Source organism: Diadema antillarum, unplaced genomic scaffold (genome assembly GCF_040938485.1).
Source record: "Diadema antillarum isolate AM-2024a unplaced genomic scaffold, OU_Dant_1.0 seq00000106_RagTag, whole genome shotgun sequence".
Classification (NCBI taxonomy): domain Eukaryota; kingdom Metazoa; phylum Echinodermata; class Echinoidea; order Diadematoida; family Diadematidae; genus Diadema; species Diadema antillarum.
The window spans coordinates 324,054-342,658 of NW_027271192.1; the positions used below are offsets into that span (position 1 = coordinate 324,054).

Genomic DNA, 18,605 nt, shown 5'->3' on the forward strand with positions numbered 1-18,605 from the left:
TCTGATAAGAAAGAGTAGAATAATATGAGTTCAGTGGTATAAATTTGATCGAAATCGGATGAAAAATAAGGAACTTATGACATTTTGAAGTTTCACCATTTTTTTTTTTTTTAGGGGGGGAACAGTCTTTGAACAGTCAATATGAATATGCAAATGGCAAAGTGAGCATCTCATTCCCTCACAACTTACCATATATATAGTTTGTACGTAAAATGTTGAAATTTCCAATTTTTCATTCAAACACAATTATGCCCGAGGCTCAAATCCTCATATATCTAAGTGATCACTATTCTGAAGTTATTCAGCCAGGAATAACGTCATGTTTCAGACTTCAATGACAGAAACATTGAATTTTCATCATTTTTTTGTATATGATCAATGGAAAATTGTGAGGGTATGACATGGTTAGCTCACTCATTTGTATATTCATACCCAGTGTACAGGAAATGTTTTGGAGAAATTAACAAAACTTCAAAATTTCATAACTTCCTTATTTTTCATCCGATTTCAGTCAAATTTTTACTGTTGAACTCATAGAACATTACTCTTTTTTTTATCAGATTAACTTATATTTGGACTGGATTTCCTCTTTAAAGTGTTAAAGGGACACTTGTTATCACAAGTTGGCTCACAATGAGGTACTGCTTTCAGCAAGGTGAATTTGGCAGTTTAGATTTTCCATTACTTTATCAATAGTTGGTCTCTTTTTTAGTATGTTTCCAATGAGGTACTTTCTTAAAATGATGTAAGATTGGCAGTTTTAGTGTCATTGTATGATTCTTGTGTCACTGTACTCCTAAAAAAAGAAATCCACTCCAAAAAATTGAAAAAAATCCCTGCAGAACAGTACAAAAATTATCAACATCGGATAAGAAATAAGGAAGTTATAACATTCTGAAATTTCAAAGTTTTTTAGGAAAACACCTCTCGACGAGTCATTATTAGTATTCAAATCAGCAAGTTGATGATGACATGCTCTCACAATCGTATTCATTTCATATACAAAATGCCAAAAATCTCATTTTCCAGATGTATATTTATAAAATTTGCCTTAAAACAACCCAAAATAAAAAAGACCAAGTGTTACCTCTGATATATTTTGGTATGGAAATATGCTTTTACCTGTATTAGCTAAAAATAATAATAAAAATCTGAATTTCATATATAACATACATATAGTACATGAAAAAATGTGAGGGCATGGCATCATGAACTCACTCATTTGAATATTCATAATTAAGGACTGATCAAGAAGTGTGGAATTTCAAACTGTCATATCTTCCATATTTCTTGAGTATTCAATTTTCTTTATTTTTGGAACATTCCGTAGGGATTTTTTAGCTCACCTGAGCCAAAGGCTCAAGTGAGCTATTGCGATCGCCCTTCGTCCGGCGTCCGTCGTGCGTCGTGCGTCGTGCGTCGTGCGTCGTCCGTCGTCCGTCGTGCGTCGTGCGTAAACTTTTTACATTTTCATCTTCTTCTTGAAAACCCCAAGACCGATTTTCATCAAACTTGGCAGGTAGCATCCCTAGGGGGTTAGGAACTCAATTTGTTAAAATGGGCACCATGCCCCACCCAGGGGGCCCCCAGGGGGACCCAAACCCCCCAAAATTAAGGAATCTGTAAAAATCTTCTTCTCTAGAACCAGAAGTGATAGAGCTAAGTTAATACTATGAGTTAGTACATTGATGACTGTAGTTTCAAGTTTGTTCATGGCAGAATCAGGGGTGCCCCCCTTGGGACCCAGGGGAGGGGGGTGGGGAAGGGTTCTAATGGGGCCTAAATTGTACATTTTCATCGTCTTCTTGAGAACCCCATGACCCATTTTCACCAAACTTGGTAGGTAGCATCCCTAGGGGGTTAGGAAATCAATTTGTGAAAATGGGCACCATGCCCCACCCAGGGGGCCCCCAGGGGGCCCAAACCCCCCAAAATTAAGGAATATCTGCAAAAATCTTCTTCTCTAGAACCAGAAGTGATAGAGCTAAGTTAATACTATGAGTTAGTACATTGATGACTGTAGTTTCAAGTTTGTTCATGGCAGAATCAGGGGTGCCCCCCTTGGGACCCAGGGGAGGGGGTGAGGAGGGGTCCTAATGGGGCCTAAATTGTACATTTTTATCTTCTTCTTGAGAACCCCATGACCTATTTTCACCAAACTTGGCAGGTAGCATCCCTAGGGGGTTAGGATCTCAATTTGTTAAAATGGGCACCATGCCCCACCCAGGGGGCCCCCAGGGGTCCCAAATCCCCCAAATGAAGGAATCTTTATAAATCTTCTCTAGAATCAGAAGTTATATATAGAGCTGAGATAATACTATGAGTGAGTACATTAATGACTGTAGTTTCAAGTTTGTTCATAGGAGATCCAGGGGTGCCCCTCTTGGGTAGGGGGGGGGGGGGTGGTTGGAAGGGTCCAAATGGGGGCCTGAATTGTACATTTTCATCTTCTTCCTGAAAACCTCATGATGGATTTTTGTCAAACTTGGCAGGTAGCATCCCTAGGGGGTCAGGATCTCAATTTATCAAAATGGGCACCATGCCCCACCCAGAGGGCCCCAGGGGGCCCCAATCCCCCCAAATTAAGGAATCTTAATTGGGCCCTTATTGTACATTTTCATCTTCTACTTGAGAATGCCTGGTCAAATTTTGGTAGAGCTGTGAATAATTTAGATTAGTGACTGCGTGAAAGGTGAACTTGCGATACTCAGGTGAGCGCTAGACCCGCGGGTCTCTTGTTTTTTCTTTCTTCAGGAGTTTATTTCTTTTTTAGGTGGATTTCCTCTTTCAGTATCTAAGCCTAGGGGGCAGTAGCAGTAAATGAGTTCAGTATGTGTGTGCCATTGCATACAATTGGATGTTTCCAACTGCAGTTGATGTGACTCTTATGATAACATACCACAAAGACATCAAGGAGAATCCATCTGCCTATTACTGATTCTCATGCTGCAATACTATTTCATATCATCCATGTATGTAAGGTGATCTACATTATACATAGGTGTACCTGTATGTGAGTATCTCTCTGCAGAAATAATTGCACATTATGTGCTCTTTATACACACTTTAGACACTGTTTTGGGGGCACATGCCATAAAATCAGGTGAAGTGCAGTATTTCATAGTGGTAAATTTGGAAATCATTGGTGATTCATTGAGTTTGCAAAAGTGAATCCCTGGTGAATCAAAGGCTTGCCAAATATCAAAATTAGTGGTAAAAAAAAAAGAATAATTTGAAAGTAACAACTTCCTCAAAAATAATGGTATGTTATAAATTTTCTTTAATCCTCTCCTTCATGAGACAGTATTTATGCAGAAGACACGAAGAAGAAAAGAATAAAGATTAGTTAAAAGAAATATTCATTGCATTCATCAATACAGTGATGGAAGACATTCACAATGGACAACAATGCTCTGGAGATAAGCTTAGGTGAATATTGTAAACACTTGATGATTCCTTGAAATACTGGCCTCAGCTACAAATGTACAATGTAGGTTTCAGTTTTCGTTATACCTATCTGTATAGCCATGGGAACCTCCAAAATACAATGGGGATCGACTGAAACCAAGGTGTTTTGAGACCTTCCTCCATTTAAGCTGGCAAGATTTTATAGCAATAAACATAGAATATAACAGACTCTCAGCTGTTAGGGTGACATGACCTCTTATCTTAAAAATGTCAAATGCAGAGACTCCAACTCTCCCGCTTTTGACGGGAGATCTCCCGCCGAAAGCCCATTTTTGCGAAATCTCCTGTTCTCCCGCTTGAGATTTAATTTCTCCCGCTTGAAATGATTTCTTACTTAATGTCATTGTATGTTGGAAAACAAATAATATATAGCATGAAATAACATCTAGAACCCTAGAGCTGTGTCTGTGGGGTCTCATTTTGATGTGCCATATTGTCAGGCAGGCCTGTTCACCATGTACCATAAGAGGACCCAAGTACCACTTAAGACTGGCACAGATGTGGGGATGTTGTGATTTATGGCTACACATAGCTGATTATCCCATATTGGGACTGGTGATCTGCCTGCTACTTTCCAGTGTACATGTAGTGTACGTGATGGGGTACTGTTATAGGGGAAGTCCAACTTAAAAATTAATTTGTGTGAATAGAAGCAACAACAAAAAATTAACAAAATGAGAGGAACAGGACAGTTAAAAGTTTGATAAAAGGTGATGAAAACTAAGGAAGTCATGATTTTTTTTGTAAGAACTGTGATATGAACTCTCTTACTTACCCTTTGCCCTGTGCCTAAAATTCTTAAAATCTCTATCCCCCACCGTTTTTTTTAACTACTGATGGAATATATTTTTGTATGCAAGGCTTATATAGAAAGGATATTTACAATGATTGCAATAAGTGCGCAATACAAGTAGAAGTTTTGTAATTAATGTGGGACTATGAGCATTTCTTATCTTATATTACAGAGCAAATGGAAACTCTGTGTGCATGTGACATCATAAAATTGCTAATTTGTATTTGATTAATGATGACTTCAAAAATTTATAACTCTCTCAGTATCATCAGAATTTGCTGAAACTTTTCACTGTCCTGTTCTCTCTATTATTATTATTATTTTTTTTTTTTTTGCTTGTGCCCAGTTAATTTTAGTGGTGGATTTCTCCTTTTATGCTGCCTTCTCAACATACATATAATCATGTAGCCTGCAGCATAGTGCTCACTTAATACTTGGCTACGGTGCTAATACATGCAACAAAATTGTAGATGCAGGTAGTCTTTTTCTTGTCATGGATATCTACTGCATATTATGAAGACAACCTGCTTTAATAATCAGGTCATGGGAATATTCTTGGCTGTAACACTACCACTATCTTCCCATTAATGTCTCAATAATGATGACTTATTCTCCATGCCGGTATTTTTGGGGTGACATCATCTGTGTGCAAATACAGTACCCTTACAAGTTGTAGTGTTGTTGATTTAAGACCCACCCATAAGATTGTGTTCACAATGTAACCTTTAGAAGTCTGCACCGTTTCCTGTGAATGTTAATGGATTCTTACAGTTGTACTAGAATGAAGTGATACTCATCTCCTATGTGCTCATACACTGTATCGGGGAATCCCCGTACACATGCACATGAGGAAACTAACAGAGTGTGCACCCAGCATGGGGGAGTCACATGACCTTTTGACCCAGGTTTTTTTGTAAAATGTTGCGAAACGTGTTCCCAAATACATTCTAGAGAATGTGACAGTGCAGATGATATTAGTCTAGTTGAGTTCATGTGATCTTTTTTTTTTTTCAACTCAGCACTGCTGATATCAGTAGCCACAATGGCCTGAAGTTATATTGAAATGAGAATGAAACCCAAATATGTAGGCCTAATATGTACATGAATTGAGGGAATACAGCAATATTAGAAGAACACATCAGTGAAGTAATCAGACAATCCATTAAAAAGTTTTGAATTCTTAAGATTTCCATATGCAGAAAGTGTAAAGAAAATTCAACATATTTTTACTTATCTAGCATATGAAAGAGCACTCGACTTGCTTCTTTCAGAATGCAGGGGGTAATGATTCTACCTTTACATTTATCCATTGCAAGTTGAGGGGATGTGTACTCTTCATTAAAATTGATAAAAAAAAATTGTAATTTAAATTGTATTTCTTAGAGAGAACATTGTTAAAGATAAGGGAAGATTAACCAAAACAACAGGTTGAATTTGAATGTCATTGGAAATATTTTAAAGACATTTGACATAGGAAATTTGACTGTTGCAATGTCAGGAGAATGAGAAAACTGTAAATACCATCTGAATGTTATTATCAAATCACTTAATATCACAGAGCCTGCAGGAGCCTCAAAATGTCTGATTCTGAAGTTTCAAACAAAGCATTTTTCTTCTGCTTTGTTAACAAAAGAAAGAAAGAAATCGAGTTAGGAAGGATTCTTGGATGATGTGTTGGAAAGGTATATGTTTTAAATAATAGCATACACTACATGTATCTGTATTAGAATCATTAAGGAATTTCTCCTCTTGGTGAAAAAAATGATGGATACTGTAAGTTGAGCACTATTTCATTAAATGCCAGACAAAAGAGGAATCTTGTAACGCAGCTGCTGTCATAGTAGTTACAAGACTATCACTTTGAGTGAGGGACTGCACAGGAGTCCATAGACACATAACTTTGACTTTCTGATTGGCATAATTTTGGTAACAGTCATGATTTTGCGGAGATAAATTCTCCGAACTGTTCGTGTTGACTTCGTCATCTCACTTTCATTACTTGATTGATAGGATAGTCAATTACCGTCCATGTTTGATGCATCTTTCTCTTTGGGCAAGATGACTGACCAAGTTTCTATAGTATGTTATGCTTCTCCCACAATATTTGATTGGTGTTTTTTTTTAATGTTATGAGCCTCACTGTGTGCATAAGGTCTTCAGCTACAATACACATCGTAGTTGCGATGAACCGTTATCATTCAGAGAAAATGAAAGAAAAGTGTCAAGGATGTTCATAATTGTCATTGTCCTTGAGACTTTTTTTCAAGACACTTTGCAATATGCCCTCCAAAAAAGGTAAGATAATGACGTGCAACACTAATAGATGGAAAGATAGAGGATTGCTGTAGTTGTTTGTATAGGAGGAGACATGACGACATTGTGATAACAAACTAGTGAAAGACTTACTAGCTGCCAACGCATTTTTCTTGAGTACCTAAAAATAGAAAGAGAAAAATCCCATACAAAGTCAACTTTCTGATATATACTATTCCTTTCGACAGTCAAAGATATTGTTTCAGTCGTACTGGGATTTTTTTTTTTCCTGTACAGTGCAGTGATGAGGAATATGATATTGTATGAGTCAGTATTTTCATAAGCTACGATATGTACTTTCAACTGCTTACGAAGTGTGCATGTTTACGTAAACTGTCATGTGGCGGGATGTTTGTGTACACTCTCATACGTCATTGGATTTCATTCATGATGAGAGCCATCACTCTCTTTTTTTAAACGCTGGTCATACCTTGCAGATTACGTTTTAGAGACTTATGATGCCATTGGTCAGTGCACACATACCTGTAGCTTTCACTTGTGACTGATAAAGTTGTGGGAATAAATGTAATGTGGTGATTAAACCATTCTTTGTCTCTGTGTCAGAATAAAACTGATGCTGGACCTTGACTGGCTTAGAAGTAGCCACACACAGTGGGTAATAAATGCAAATTTTGATGGGTTCTAGTGAGCCTGCATTTACATGAGTTTAGCCATCCCAAATGCATTTAGCTGTTTGACTCTTGAGCACAGAGCATTTACAACGTATACAACTTGTTTCAAAACATCAGAGCGTCTTTGGTTAGGAAATCTTAATGAATTCAAACCCCAGCCTACCAAGTTTTAGTATTGTTGAAAGAAGCAATTTCTTTCATGCATGAGGGATGAATATTAGAAGCTTGTTATTACGACAGTATCTCTTTACTTCCATTCTTTCAGCATGTTGTTGATAACGTGTACGTATTATGCTTGTTGATTTCATGTGTATCTGTGTGTGTTAATTACTGTATACACCATATCTTTAGTGGGATTTTATTTTTCCTAATTTTGCGAGTCAGGTGCTATTTGTAAATTCAAGCACACATTATGATATTAACACTGATCCTTACATGAATGCGACGTGCATACATACATTGCTCTGTTGATTACTTTACTCCATGATTGCAAATTCAACCACTCGCAAAATATTTTAGAAGTCACGATTTGTGAAAACTTAGACAGATTCTGTGCTAAATATATGGTGTATATAGTATATGTTAATTATGTGTGCATCAGTATGTGTTATATCATCTATTTTGTGCGTTGGAAGACGGCCTTGAACAGTTTAGCACTCATCAGAAAGCTTCAGATTAACTCTTTTCTCTCCCCTTGCCTTTATTTTTTTTCTTTATACAGGATCATCAAAAAACTTGTGCATTTACAGAGTCTATTTCAAAATTAATGGTAAGACTTATGCTTATGTCCTCTTTGAACAGTCTGTATGTACTTTGTAATATCATAAAAGTACCATTTTCATTCCTGGGTACAAATATTTGTGCCCAGTGCATATTTTTTTTTTTGCATTTGTTGCAGCTAATTTGACTATTCTTTTGGAACAAAGTGAATATGGTTAATGCATTCTGCATTGTCAAGAATTATCTTTGTTAGCATATACTTGCTTTTGTTTCTGCCATTCCTGCTGCGTTTTGTTCCTTGTAGCATCAGACAATATATTTCCGTCAGACTGTAACACCAGTAAATCACAAATGCTTGGTCAATTCTGTAGTATTTTCATCATTAGAAATAATTTTCTGTATTAATGAATTGCCAGATTCATTTTACAGTGAAGATGCTATTTTGGTCATGACAGCACTGCTCACAGAGTTGTGGTGGAGGTATGCAATGAGAATGAATATCATGGGTCCACTTTGTGTCCACTCTCCTGTGATTACTGTATCAAAACCAGAAACATTCGTGGAATGAGACTGTGGCAAATTGGAGCCAAAGACCTTTTTCACCACATGAAATTAACGCAAATCACTACTGGCATTCAATGCCTTACGTACACAAACACTTTTGTGTGCATATTACTTTTGCGAATCTTAGCTCCTCGCGAAAGTTTCGTGCATGCAAAAATTTCTGGTTTTCCAGTACAAGTGAAAACTACATAGTAATGGAAGGATGGTCCCTCCACAAGTCATCCTCAGTGTCAGCCATTTTGCTTCCCTCCAGGCTAAGAGCGGTTCAGGGAATCAGGAGCCCGAGGTCAGGCCCGCGGCGTCGCAGGATCTCGTGAAAAGTGTGGCCACGAACCTAGAGGCCAAAATAGCCGAACTCCGGCGCATGGTGACAGAGATTGACAATGAGGTGAAGACGTTCAAGACTCTCTCAGCCGACATCCAGGGCATGACCAGCGAAAACAAGCAGAGCATAACAGATGTGGAGAGAGCAATAAAGAGTTTACAGGTCAGTCATTTTTCAAAAAGACTCTCAGGGAAAAATTGCATTATCAGGCTGTGCGTGTGATGCATCATTCATCAGTGCTGTAGTTTTGATCAGAGAGAAATGCAGGGCTTAACTGCTTTTAATTTCAGAATATCAGTGGAACCTACATATTCAAGGAAAATTACTCCAATGACTACTGCCTTGTGTCCATTTTGATGTAAACGTTGATTCCTGTAACAGGATTTTGTCTGGCCAGGACATCAGTTGTTTTTGTTGAGGTTTCTTTTTTTCTCTCAGTACAATGTATAATGCATATGTGCTGTACATATTTGCAATTACATTTCTGAGAGCTGATGGTCCCTTGTATTTATTATTGAGGCCTTGATCCCAATACCATTGATTCTCCCTATATCATATTCCTGGAAGAATGCATTACCTTGATACCTTAAACAAATATTGCCTGCTGAGAATACCACATTTCAATTGCAGGCCTTTCGCAATACAAAGTTGATGGACAGTGTTTGTGTGGAGTGTATAGCATGGGGCAAGAAAATGCTTTGAAAATGTCATAAACAAGAGATTTAAAGTTACAAACTTGTGAATATTGGACAGTACTTACTACTATGCTGGATAGTTTCAAGCATAAACAAGCTTGGATTTCTTAATACAAATGATGTACCAGAGTACATGTGTCATGCTTCTTGGTCATAAAGTTGTTCGTTTTGATTGACTCCTAGGGTGTACAATCTAGCTGAGAAAAGTACACAAAGTGAAAATGCAAACCAAATGTGGCAAAAGTCTGTCTAAATCTGTCTAAGTGACTCTTGTGTAATGAAGATGGGGAGGGGGGGGGGGGGGGGAGGGCAGGAATATGTTAGCACAACAAGTGATGTTAGGTCGGATGATATTCATTTTTCCGAAGACTCATTAATCTCAAAATGAAATAAGATTCGTTAATCCCAAGATGTAGAGACAGTGTATACGAATGAACCTTCAGAATTACAAACCGGAGTTCATGTTTGGATTAGCGAACCTTCGGAATAATGAACCATATTTCATTATCACAAACCTTTCGAATAACAAACCTTATTTCTTTTTTAGAATAATAATTGTAACCTGTTTGGTTGACTTGCTGATAATGCAGGGTACTGATGAGACTAAACCTATATTTACTCACACCTCACACTCTGCAGAAAATGGTCCTCAGTAAGCTGTCCAAACTTCCCACCATCGAGAAGAAGGTGGAAGCGAGTCTCACCAGGGATGAGTTTGACGAGTACCGCAACACCGACATCCAGGACATGAAAGATGAGCTGGAAGTCCACAAGGAGCACATCTCTCTCCTTCAGGATCAGGCCAACACCGGTTCCGCCTCAGGAAGCGATGGTCTCTCTAATCGGGCAAAGGAGCAGTTGTGTGAGTACAAGCATAACTATTCCACTTTAGCTTCCCTAGATCCTATACCATAATTGTTTTGTTACCTCCACCAAGGGAGGAGGTTATGTTTTCGTTACCGTTGGTTTGTGTGTTCGTTTGTTAGTTAGTTTGTTTGTCCGTGTGCAAAATAACTCAAAAAGTAGTTAACGGATTTAGATGAAACTTGCAGGAAAGGTTGAGAATGACACAAGTAACAAACGATTAACTTTTGGTAGTGATCCGATAATTTTTTGGGAATTTATGAAGGATTTTTGATATTTGGGCAGGTAGGGTCAATGAGCTTGGGAGTTCAGGCTGCGCGTATTTGAGGTTTGCATGCGCGCACTAAAGTGCGTGCTCTAGTTTCTGCTAGAGCGAGGCGCGTCGTACAGCTGAGAGTTTATGACGTAATAAACGCTGCTATATTGGGAAATCGGGCGACTTTCAGCGCACAATGCTGAAGTATGAGTATGTATCGTATATGGGTGGAAATAAAATCTCTATAAGCTATGAAAGAACAAAATCAGTGGTGGATGTGAGCTGCATGCTTGGCGGAGGTCTGCGCTCTCAGAGTGCTTCTCTAGTTTTAATTTGTTTTGTTTTTATTCAGGTCAAAATTAAAAATCCCTGGTTTCAACTTTGGCTTCAGTTCAAACATCCTTTAATAATACAACTGATTGGTCACATCAATACTTCCCTTTGGAACACATACTTTTGTGACTGGAATACTAAAGAAAGAAAAAAAAAAGAGAAAAACACTTTGTATGCACAAATTCACATGTTGATATTTCCATAGATGGTAGGCATCTTTGTGTAAGATCATCTAGCACCACAATGGCACTCCACTTCAGTCTGCCCTGTTATATGCCACTGAGAAAATTGTGGATTAATCCTCATGAAAATGTGACAGGTGTGACAAATTTCTAGGGGCAAGCAGATGCCAGGTATATGTATCTATACAAATGCTCAAGCCAGGCACACATCCATTGCTGCACACCTAATTGGACATGAATCTGTTTGAATTTGTCTGATAATGGGAAGATGATATCACTGTTTGGGTCTGTTTGAAGCGCATCTTTGAGAAATCTGGTGACTTTGTTCACCCCATGCCCTCTGCAGCAGAGACAGCTAACAAAGTTCGTCTGGCGGAGGACCAACTCAGCATGCATTCGATGCGCCTCGCTGAGCACGAGCTGCGCTTCCAGTTCCAGGAGACGGCCAGCTACGACGGCACGCTCATCTGGAAGATCAAGGAGTTCACGCGGCGGAAGCGAGACGCCGACAACGGCAAGACACTCAGCCTGTACAGCCAGCCATTCTACACCAGCCGCTTTGGCTACAAAATGTGCGCCCGCATCTACCTTAATGGAGATGGTATCGGCAAGGGAACTCACGTGTCTCTCTTCTTTGTCGTCATGCGGGGCGACTACGATGCTCTCCTGAATTGGCCCTTTAGTCAGAAGGTACAAGTTGCTCCTGAAATTTTTGAAGGGCTACATATTGTGAATGTGACTAGAGTGGTTCTATATGTCTATTTGTGACCGTGCACCTCAAAACGAACATAAAGTCGCACACACTGATTTTGCATGAGGATTGGAAATAAGTGAAATGGGTCAACCTAGCCAAACTTGACTTTTTCATATTTTCTGAAAGAGCGGGTCTTCTTTTACATTATGCTAAAATTTGGTATCATAAAATGGGCAGGAAAGTGTGTTATTTTTAGCAGTTTATCTCGAACATTTTTGGTAGAATAGTGTGATTAGGTGTGTCTTTAGAATCCCTTTTTATGCCTCCGCCACGAAGTGGTGCCGGAGGCATTATGTTTTCGGGTTGTCCGTCCGTCCGTACGTCCGTACGTCTGTACGTCCGTACGTCCGTACGTCCGTACGTCCGTACGTCCGTCCGCTTTCGTTTACGCGATAACTTGAGTAATATTGACTTGAATTCTACCAAACTTGGTCCAAGTATAAAGTATGATGGGGCAATTAGTTGATTAGATTTTGGGTGAAATCCGCCAAAGGTCAAAGGTCAAAGGTCAAGGTCAAATCATGAAATTGTATCTGTTTACGCGATAACTCAAGACTGGATCGAGCAAATTTCACCAAACTTTGTCGGAGGATGATGTATGATGGGACAATTACTTGATTAGTTTTTTAGTGAAATCGGACTGAGGTCAAAGGTCAAAGATCAAGGTCAAATCCTGAAATTTATCTGTTTACGTGATAACTCAAAACTGGATGAAGCAGCTTTCACCAAACTTGGTCCAAGGATGATGTATGATGGGACAATTAGTTGAGTAGATTTTAGTGACATTGGCAAGAGGTCAAAGGTCAAAAGGTCAAGGTCAAATGCTAAAAATGTTGCTATTTCCCCAATATCTATGCAATGCCCTAAGGTATTTTCTTGAAACTTGGTGCAGACATGTACTACTGCATATAGATTCTCCAGAGAGAGTTTCATGTCATAAGGTCAAAGGTCAAAAGGTCGAAGGTTAGGTGAAAATGTTGTAATATCACTTTTCTCACAAATGGTTCAATGTATCTTCATAGAACTTGGTACATACACATGTACTGACTGGCAGAGATTATCTAGGGAATTTAGGGGTCGTAGGTCAATAGTCATGGGGTCAAAGGTCAAGGTCAACTCCTCAATATTTTACTGTTTCCCTCATACACTAATATATGAAATGCTTGCATTATTAGTTTTCAAACTTAATATATACATGCATTACCTAATGGAGATTCTCCAGGAAATTTCCAGCCAGAATGTCAAAGGTCAGAGGTTAAGGGTCAAAGGCCAGGTTTCCATGCGTCCCCCCCAAAAAAAAAAAAAAAGATCTATTTTGTACTGTAATTAACTCTTTCTTCATACCTTAGAAATTACTCAATGCATAAACTTATAGGGTCTGTCAGAATTCAAGTAAAAATTCTCAATTCCCCAAATATGTGCACCTGCACTCTTCCACAATTATAGCAAACCCAGTTCAAGGAAAGTGAATATTCAAGTCATTTCTGACAAACCTGTCATATCAATATTTTGCCAGTTATGTGAAACTGTCATGGATCACACATGTGAAGACATTGTACTGTACGCCTATTGGGAGAATCATGCATTATGGCGGAGGCATCAGTCGCCATAGCGACATTTCTAGTTCATTTCTGAAAAACCTTGCCCACACTCTTCACTTTCAACTCTAATAACTTTTGAAAGGATAGTGCTACTGCTTTGAAAATTGGCATTAATTCTGGACAGAATGTGTTAATGAGGCATGCTTAATTTCAGTTTAATCTAATAATCCCTTCATTGTTGTTACTATGGTGGTTTACTTCCTGTTTTTTGTCCCATTCATCGCACAGCCAGCACGGTTTGGTAAAGATTGAGCGCTTGAATAGACACTGTACTTCAGAGCCTCTTTTCTCAGTTCACACTTTTCCTGAGTTTGGGCTTTCTTTCCAATATTTAGATAGGTTAGGAGAGTCCATTTGATTTGAGTTATACATCATTTTAAAGCTTAAAGTCTGCTCTTTTAGAATATGGTCTTAACTAAAAATTCATGTCTGGCGACTTTTTGTTTGTTTTGAGGTGCAGGGTCACATTTGTGGTGAAGGCTAAGCTTGATTTACCTGATTTTTTGTTTTTTGTTTGTTAGACTCACTTTCAGGCTGTATGATGGACATTGCTGTCACCTCAAAGGAAGCAAAATAAGGTCTTTAACACAAATTCTTGAGGATTCTATTTTTGTTCCTCTTGTTTGAAAAAAAAAAGAAGAAAGAAACCGACACTGGCCACATGAGCAATATTTCTGTCTTTTGAATAAACTTTATTTTTAAGGTAATTTTTTGTCAGAACAAACTCCACATAAGCTGCCATTCGTAACTCACACGTCCTTCTCTCTCCAATGCCCCATTAGGTGACACTCATGCTCCTGGACCAGGAGACGGGAAGGCGTCATCTGTCAGACTCCTTCCGGCCCGACCCAACATCTACCAGCTTCCAGCGGCCATCTACCAACATGAACATTGCTTCGGGGTGCCCACTCTTTGTGTCCCAGTCAGTCCTCAAGGACAACGCATACGTTAAGGAGGATACTATCTTTATAAAAGTAGTAGTGGAAACAACAGATCTATATGGTCCCTAGCAACCGTCTCCGCCTAGCCCTTCACATCCTCCTCCTCCTCCTCCTCTCCTCCTCTCCCTCTCCATCCTTCCCCTACTTCTGGCATCTTGGGGAATTCGGGCATCACTGGGCCCGGTGGACGAGGGGTGGTATGCAGACGCTGATGTAAGTAGCGCCCTGGACAGCTGAAGAATGTCTGAACATCAGTGCACCTGATGACCTGTGTGACGTATCAAGCTAAAGCTGTTCAGTGCACGCACTGTGCCTCCCAACTATCTAGCGCTCTTTGTGCAATTCTTGGCCATTTTCAGTGTCTGGCGCTGTATTGTGATACTCATCAACATTAGCATGTTGCAATTGTTAGGCAAGGGCTTTTGATTTGCTCTTTTGTTTGTTGCATATACTTTATGTGGGGTTTTTTTTCTGTCTTTGATTTGTGTGACACACTCCCCAAAATTATTAGATGGATAAATGAATAAGTATATATGCGTGTAAAAAGTGAGATTATTCTGAGGTAACTCAGAAAGGAGTGTATGAAGGGATTATATCAGAAGAAATTGTTTTCCTTTAAAAGAATCAGTCAAAAATGTCTTAATGGAAGTTCAGATGTGTGATTCTTGGATCAAACTGAATACTCTGTAGTACATAAGCAAGGAAAACGCCTATACAAAAGCAAGCTGAGATAAATATGCTACTGACAAATATATAGTATGCCTATATTGTACCAATTGTACTGCAGTGTGTTGTCTTCATTTCCCCGTGTTGTGTTTAAAAAAAAAAAATGACAGATGTTCGTATAGACACTGTCTTTGCCAATGCTAGTTCAGAGAAAATATTTCCTGAATTTGATTTCATCATTAAATGCAGCCATCTGTGTTGGAAATATCAATTCGCAATACTGAACACAGAAATGAAAGACCAGTGATTTCTTTAGAACATTTTCCCTCAAAATAAAGTATTTTGTGAGAGTTATCCATTGCAAACTGTGCAATGAGATTCTGGTCTTTCCTCCTTGTAATATATTGCTTTACTTAATGTCCTATTCTGTGGGAGAATGTCTTTGATTATTCTTTGTGACATGATTTCAAAAATCTCTTTAGTTCAGGGATAGATTCATTCTTTACAAACTGCGACCTCTAGTAGCTGGAATTTTGAGATTCAAGCAGCACATACACTTTGAGATATTAACAATATATGTAATGGTATGAATATGTTAAAACTATTCAGAAGCAATGTTATGAGACCAAAAATTGTTGGGTTTTTATTTTTCTGTTTTACCTTCTGGGTTAAAATAATAGTGTAATATCATTGGATTAGTTTGTACAGGAAAAGACACCAGGAAATGTTACAATGTGCTTTGGAATTACCAGTACCAGGTAGTAATGTCATATGTATTGTGTCATTTTTTTCAAGAGCTCGTCCATTTGGGATGCCATGTATATAATTTTCTAGTGTTGTATACCATTTTATTCCCATATCATTGTTTGAACATCAAGAGAAAAAGCTAAAAAGTGTGTCCATACTATTTTGTCAACATTGATCCCTGAGAAATGAATTGCTGATTCAAACCACCCCATACTCTTAATTTGTTATGACTGTGTTTGCCCGAACACAATCTGGCTATCTCCACTTCATTCAGTGCCAGTGGTCACTCATAGATGTTAATTTCTTAAGATTTCTCTTGCTCTCCTTCAGTTTGATTTGATTTTTCCCCCTGTGATGAGCAGCTAGTCATTCATGTATACTCACTTTCTGGTAGCGCCAAAATGAAGTGAAAATGTACCTCGAGAGATTTCAATGTGAAAACTGATCTGGGATGATTGAGATGCAAAAGATGAATGCACAGACAAATGCACAGTACTTTCATACTAAGCTTGTCAGAAGCAGGGACTTCGAGTGAATTCCCCTTATGGATGTCTCTTCACTGAGCATATGTACGTTTTGTATGAAATAGAAAAGTGAAGACGCAAATCAGAAAGAAATTAAAGGGAAACAGAAGTAAAATCTTAATGGGAGGAGCTTTCTGAAATTGAAAGATGCAAGTGGGTGACAGCCAGGTACCAACTGTAGATACACAGATGAGGTTAATGAGAGTGTCATGGCTTCCCACCCTTGTATATAAAGGAACTATATAATGCAAATGTATGTTCACTTGTGTCTTTATTTAAGATACCCTCAACATTCTTCATGACGCCAAATGAAAATAATGCCACATATTTGATAATAATTTTCAACTTGTTTTTCTTCTGGTTACTTTTATACTCCCACAAAAAAAAACAACAAAAAACAACAAAAAACTCTTCCAAACCAAGATTCTGTCGGTGACATCATCTGTCAATCTCTGCTAAAAGTACTAATATGATTACCAAAAGACATGAGAATACACCTTTTCCCTAACTGAGCACAACGAGCATGTTTCTATGTTACTAATATGATTAGCAATAGACACTGAAGGGAAGCATGCAAGCTATGCTCCGTCTAGAGGAAAATGCATTCCATTGCTTTTTTTGTTGATCATATTGATACTTTAGCAAAGATTGACAGATGATGTTGCTGATAGAATCTTAGTTTGGAAGTTTGTTTTGGTTTTGGTTTTTGTTTGCATATCCAAGTAGTCTGAAGAAAAATAGTAGAAATATTAAATACCTATGAAATATATGGCACATATTTAGATATTCTTTGAACCACATAAGTGAGGATCAGGGTATTATGAATCAATCCAAGTGAAGATGCATTTGCATTTAGTTCTTTGCATTTCTCTGATGGATAGATTCTACAGCAAATTGAAATAGAACTAAGAAACAATGATTTTGCTGGAAGCTGTACAAACAAAGAAACAAAATAAAAGGGCTATGGTGCTGCAGTGAATGTCATGTGTATATCTGGTTCTCCTAAGCAGCACAAGAAATTGCAAGATGTTGGTTGTTGTTTGTTTGTATTGGAGTCATTTCAGAAAACAAAGTAGAATGAAACTATAAAGTGCATGATATGTAGATTGGGCACACCTGCAGTTATCACTATCAAACTGGAGATCTGGTTGAAACACCGAGAAATGTGGAGCATACAATGAGCATAAGCCTGCTGTCCTGTTTGATTTTTTCCTCACAAAATTTATTTGCTCGTAGAACAAGAAATCAAAGTGATTCAAAATTTACCATAATGGTGGTCTAAGTCTCTATTTCCAAATTGTATTTGCTGACAATTCAACTTGGCATCATATATGAATTTATGTGATTGTTAATATAGGGGGAATTTATCAGAGTCGTATTGGTTTGTGGAAGTTGTGTCTCTTTCTCTTGCAGATATACATGTATTCCTGTCTGTTCATAATGTGTGCTCGTGATTCTCAAATGTGGAGCTCAAGTTACTTGAGCCAAACCAGGCTGCTTGACTTTGAATTTGGAAATAGAAAAAGAAAAGGCTCACGAAATTTGTCTCTTGTACTTTGCCCAATTGCAGTAAATAGTGGACCTACGGTTCAATACCTGGATATTTAGTAAGACCCAAGTCCATTAGGAAAAGTTTTCTGAAAATTAAGAGACAAAACAAAGCAAAGCTAATGAATGATATCCCTGTATGTATATGATTTTGAAGTTATGGGAATGTTATGTATACAAAGTTGAAATGTAAAACAGTCATTTCGATAATTATCTGTATCTGCATTAGGGCAATTCCGCGGTTAGTAACGTTACATTTGAACAAATTTAGATATTTGTTTTTCCTACTAAATTACCATTTATTCATTTCAAGCCAAAATTATGTCAAAAACATGTTCATCATTCCCAGGTTTATGATACAGAAAAGAATGAATACAATCCAAGACATAACAGCATTGCTATGGCAACTTGAAGGGCTGGTTAGTAACGTTACGAAAAAAGGACATGACAAAAAAATCAATGTCTTGTAACAAAAAGTGTGCAAAAATTCAAGTTACTTCAAACAAAGTGTTGCATTAATTTCAATTATTGCATCATGACAAATGTTCACACAATGTTTTTTAGCAGTTCGACCAATAATTTCTTAGCTAGACCCCCAAAAGCATGGTTAGTAACGTTACGGTTAGTAACGTTACGGTTAGTAACGTTACATTTGTCCGGAGTAATTCCGCAGGTCATT

The 18,605-nt window shown here is 38.1% G+C and overlaps 1 protein-coding gene across 1 annotated transcript in view; it reads left to right on the top strand.

Moving 5' to 3' along the window:
- LOC139726966 (TNF receptor-associated factor 3-like) overlaps window positions 1-16,689 on the top strand; it is a 54,891-nt gene extending 38,202 nt beyond the window's left edge. The window contains exons 4-8 of the mRNA XM_071637954.1: window positions 7,928-7,975; window positions 8,744-8,977; window positions 10,150-10,372; window positions 11,492-11,835; window positions 14,283-16,689. Of these exons, the coding sequence (XP_071494055.1) occupies window positions 7,928-7,975; window positions 8,744-8,977; window positions 10,150-10,372; window positions 11,492-11,835; window positions 14,283-14,510 (1,077 nt within the window). The 3' untranslated portion in view covers window positions 14,511-16,689. The remainder of the gene's footprint in view (window positions 1-7,927; window positions 7,976-8,743; window positions 8,978-10,149; window positions 10,373-11,491; window positions 11,836-14,282) is intronic.
- Window positions 16,690-18,605: the final 1,916 nt, after the last annotated feature.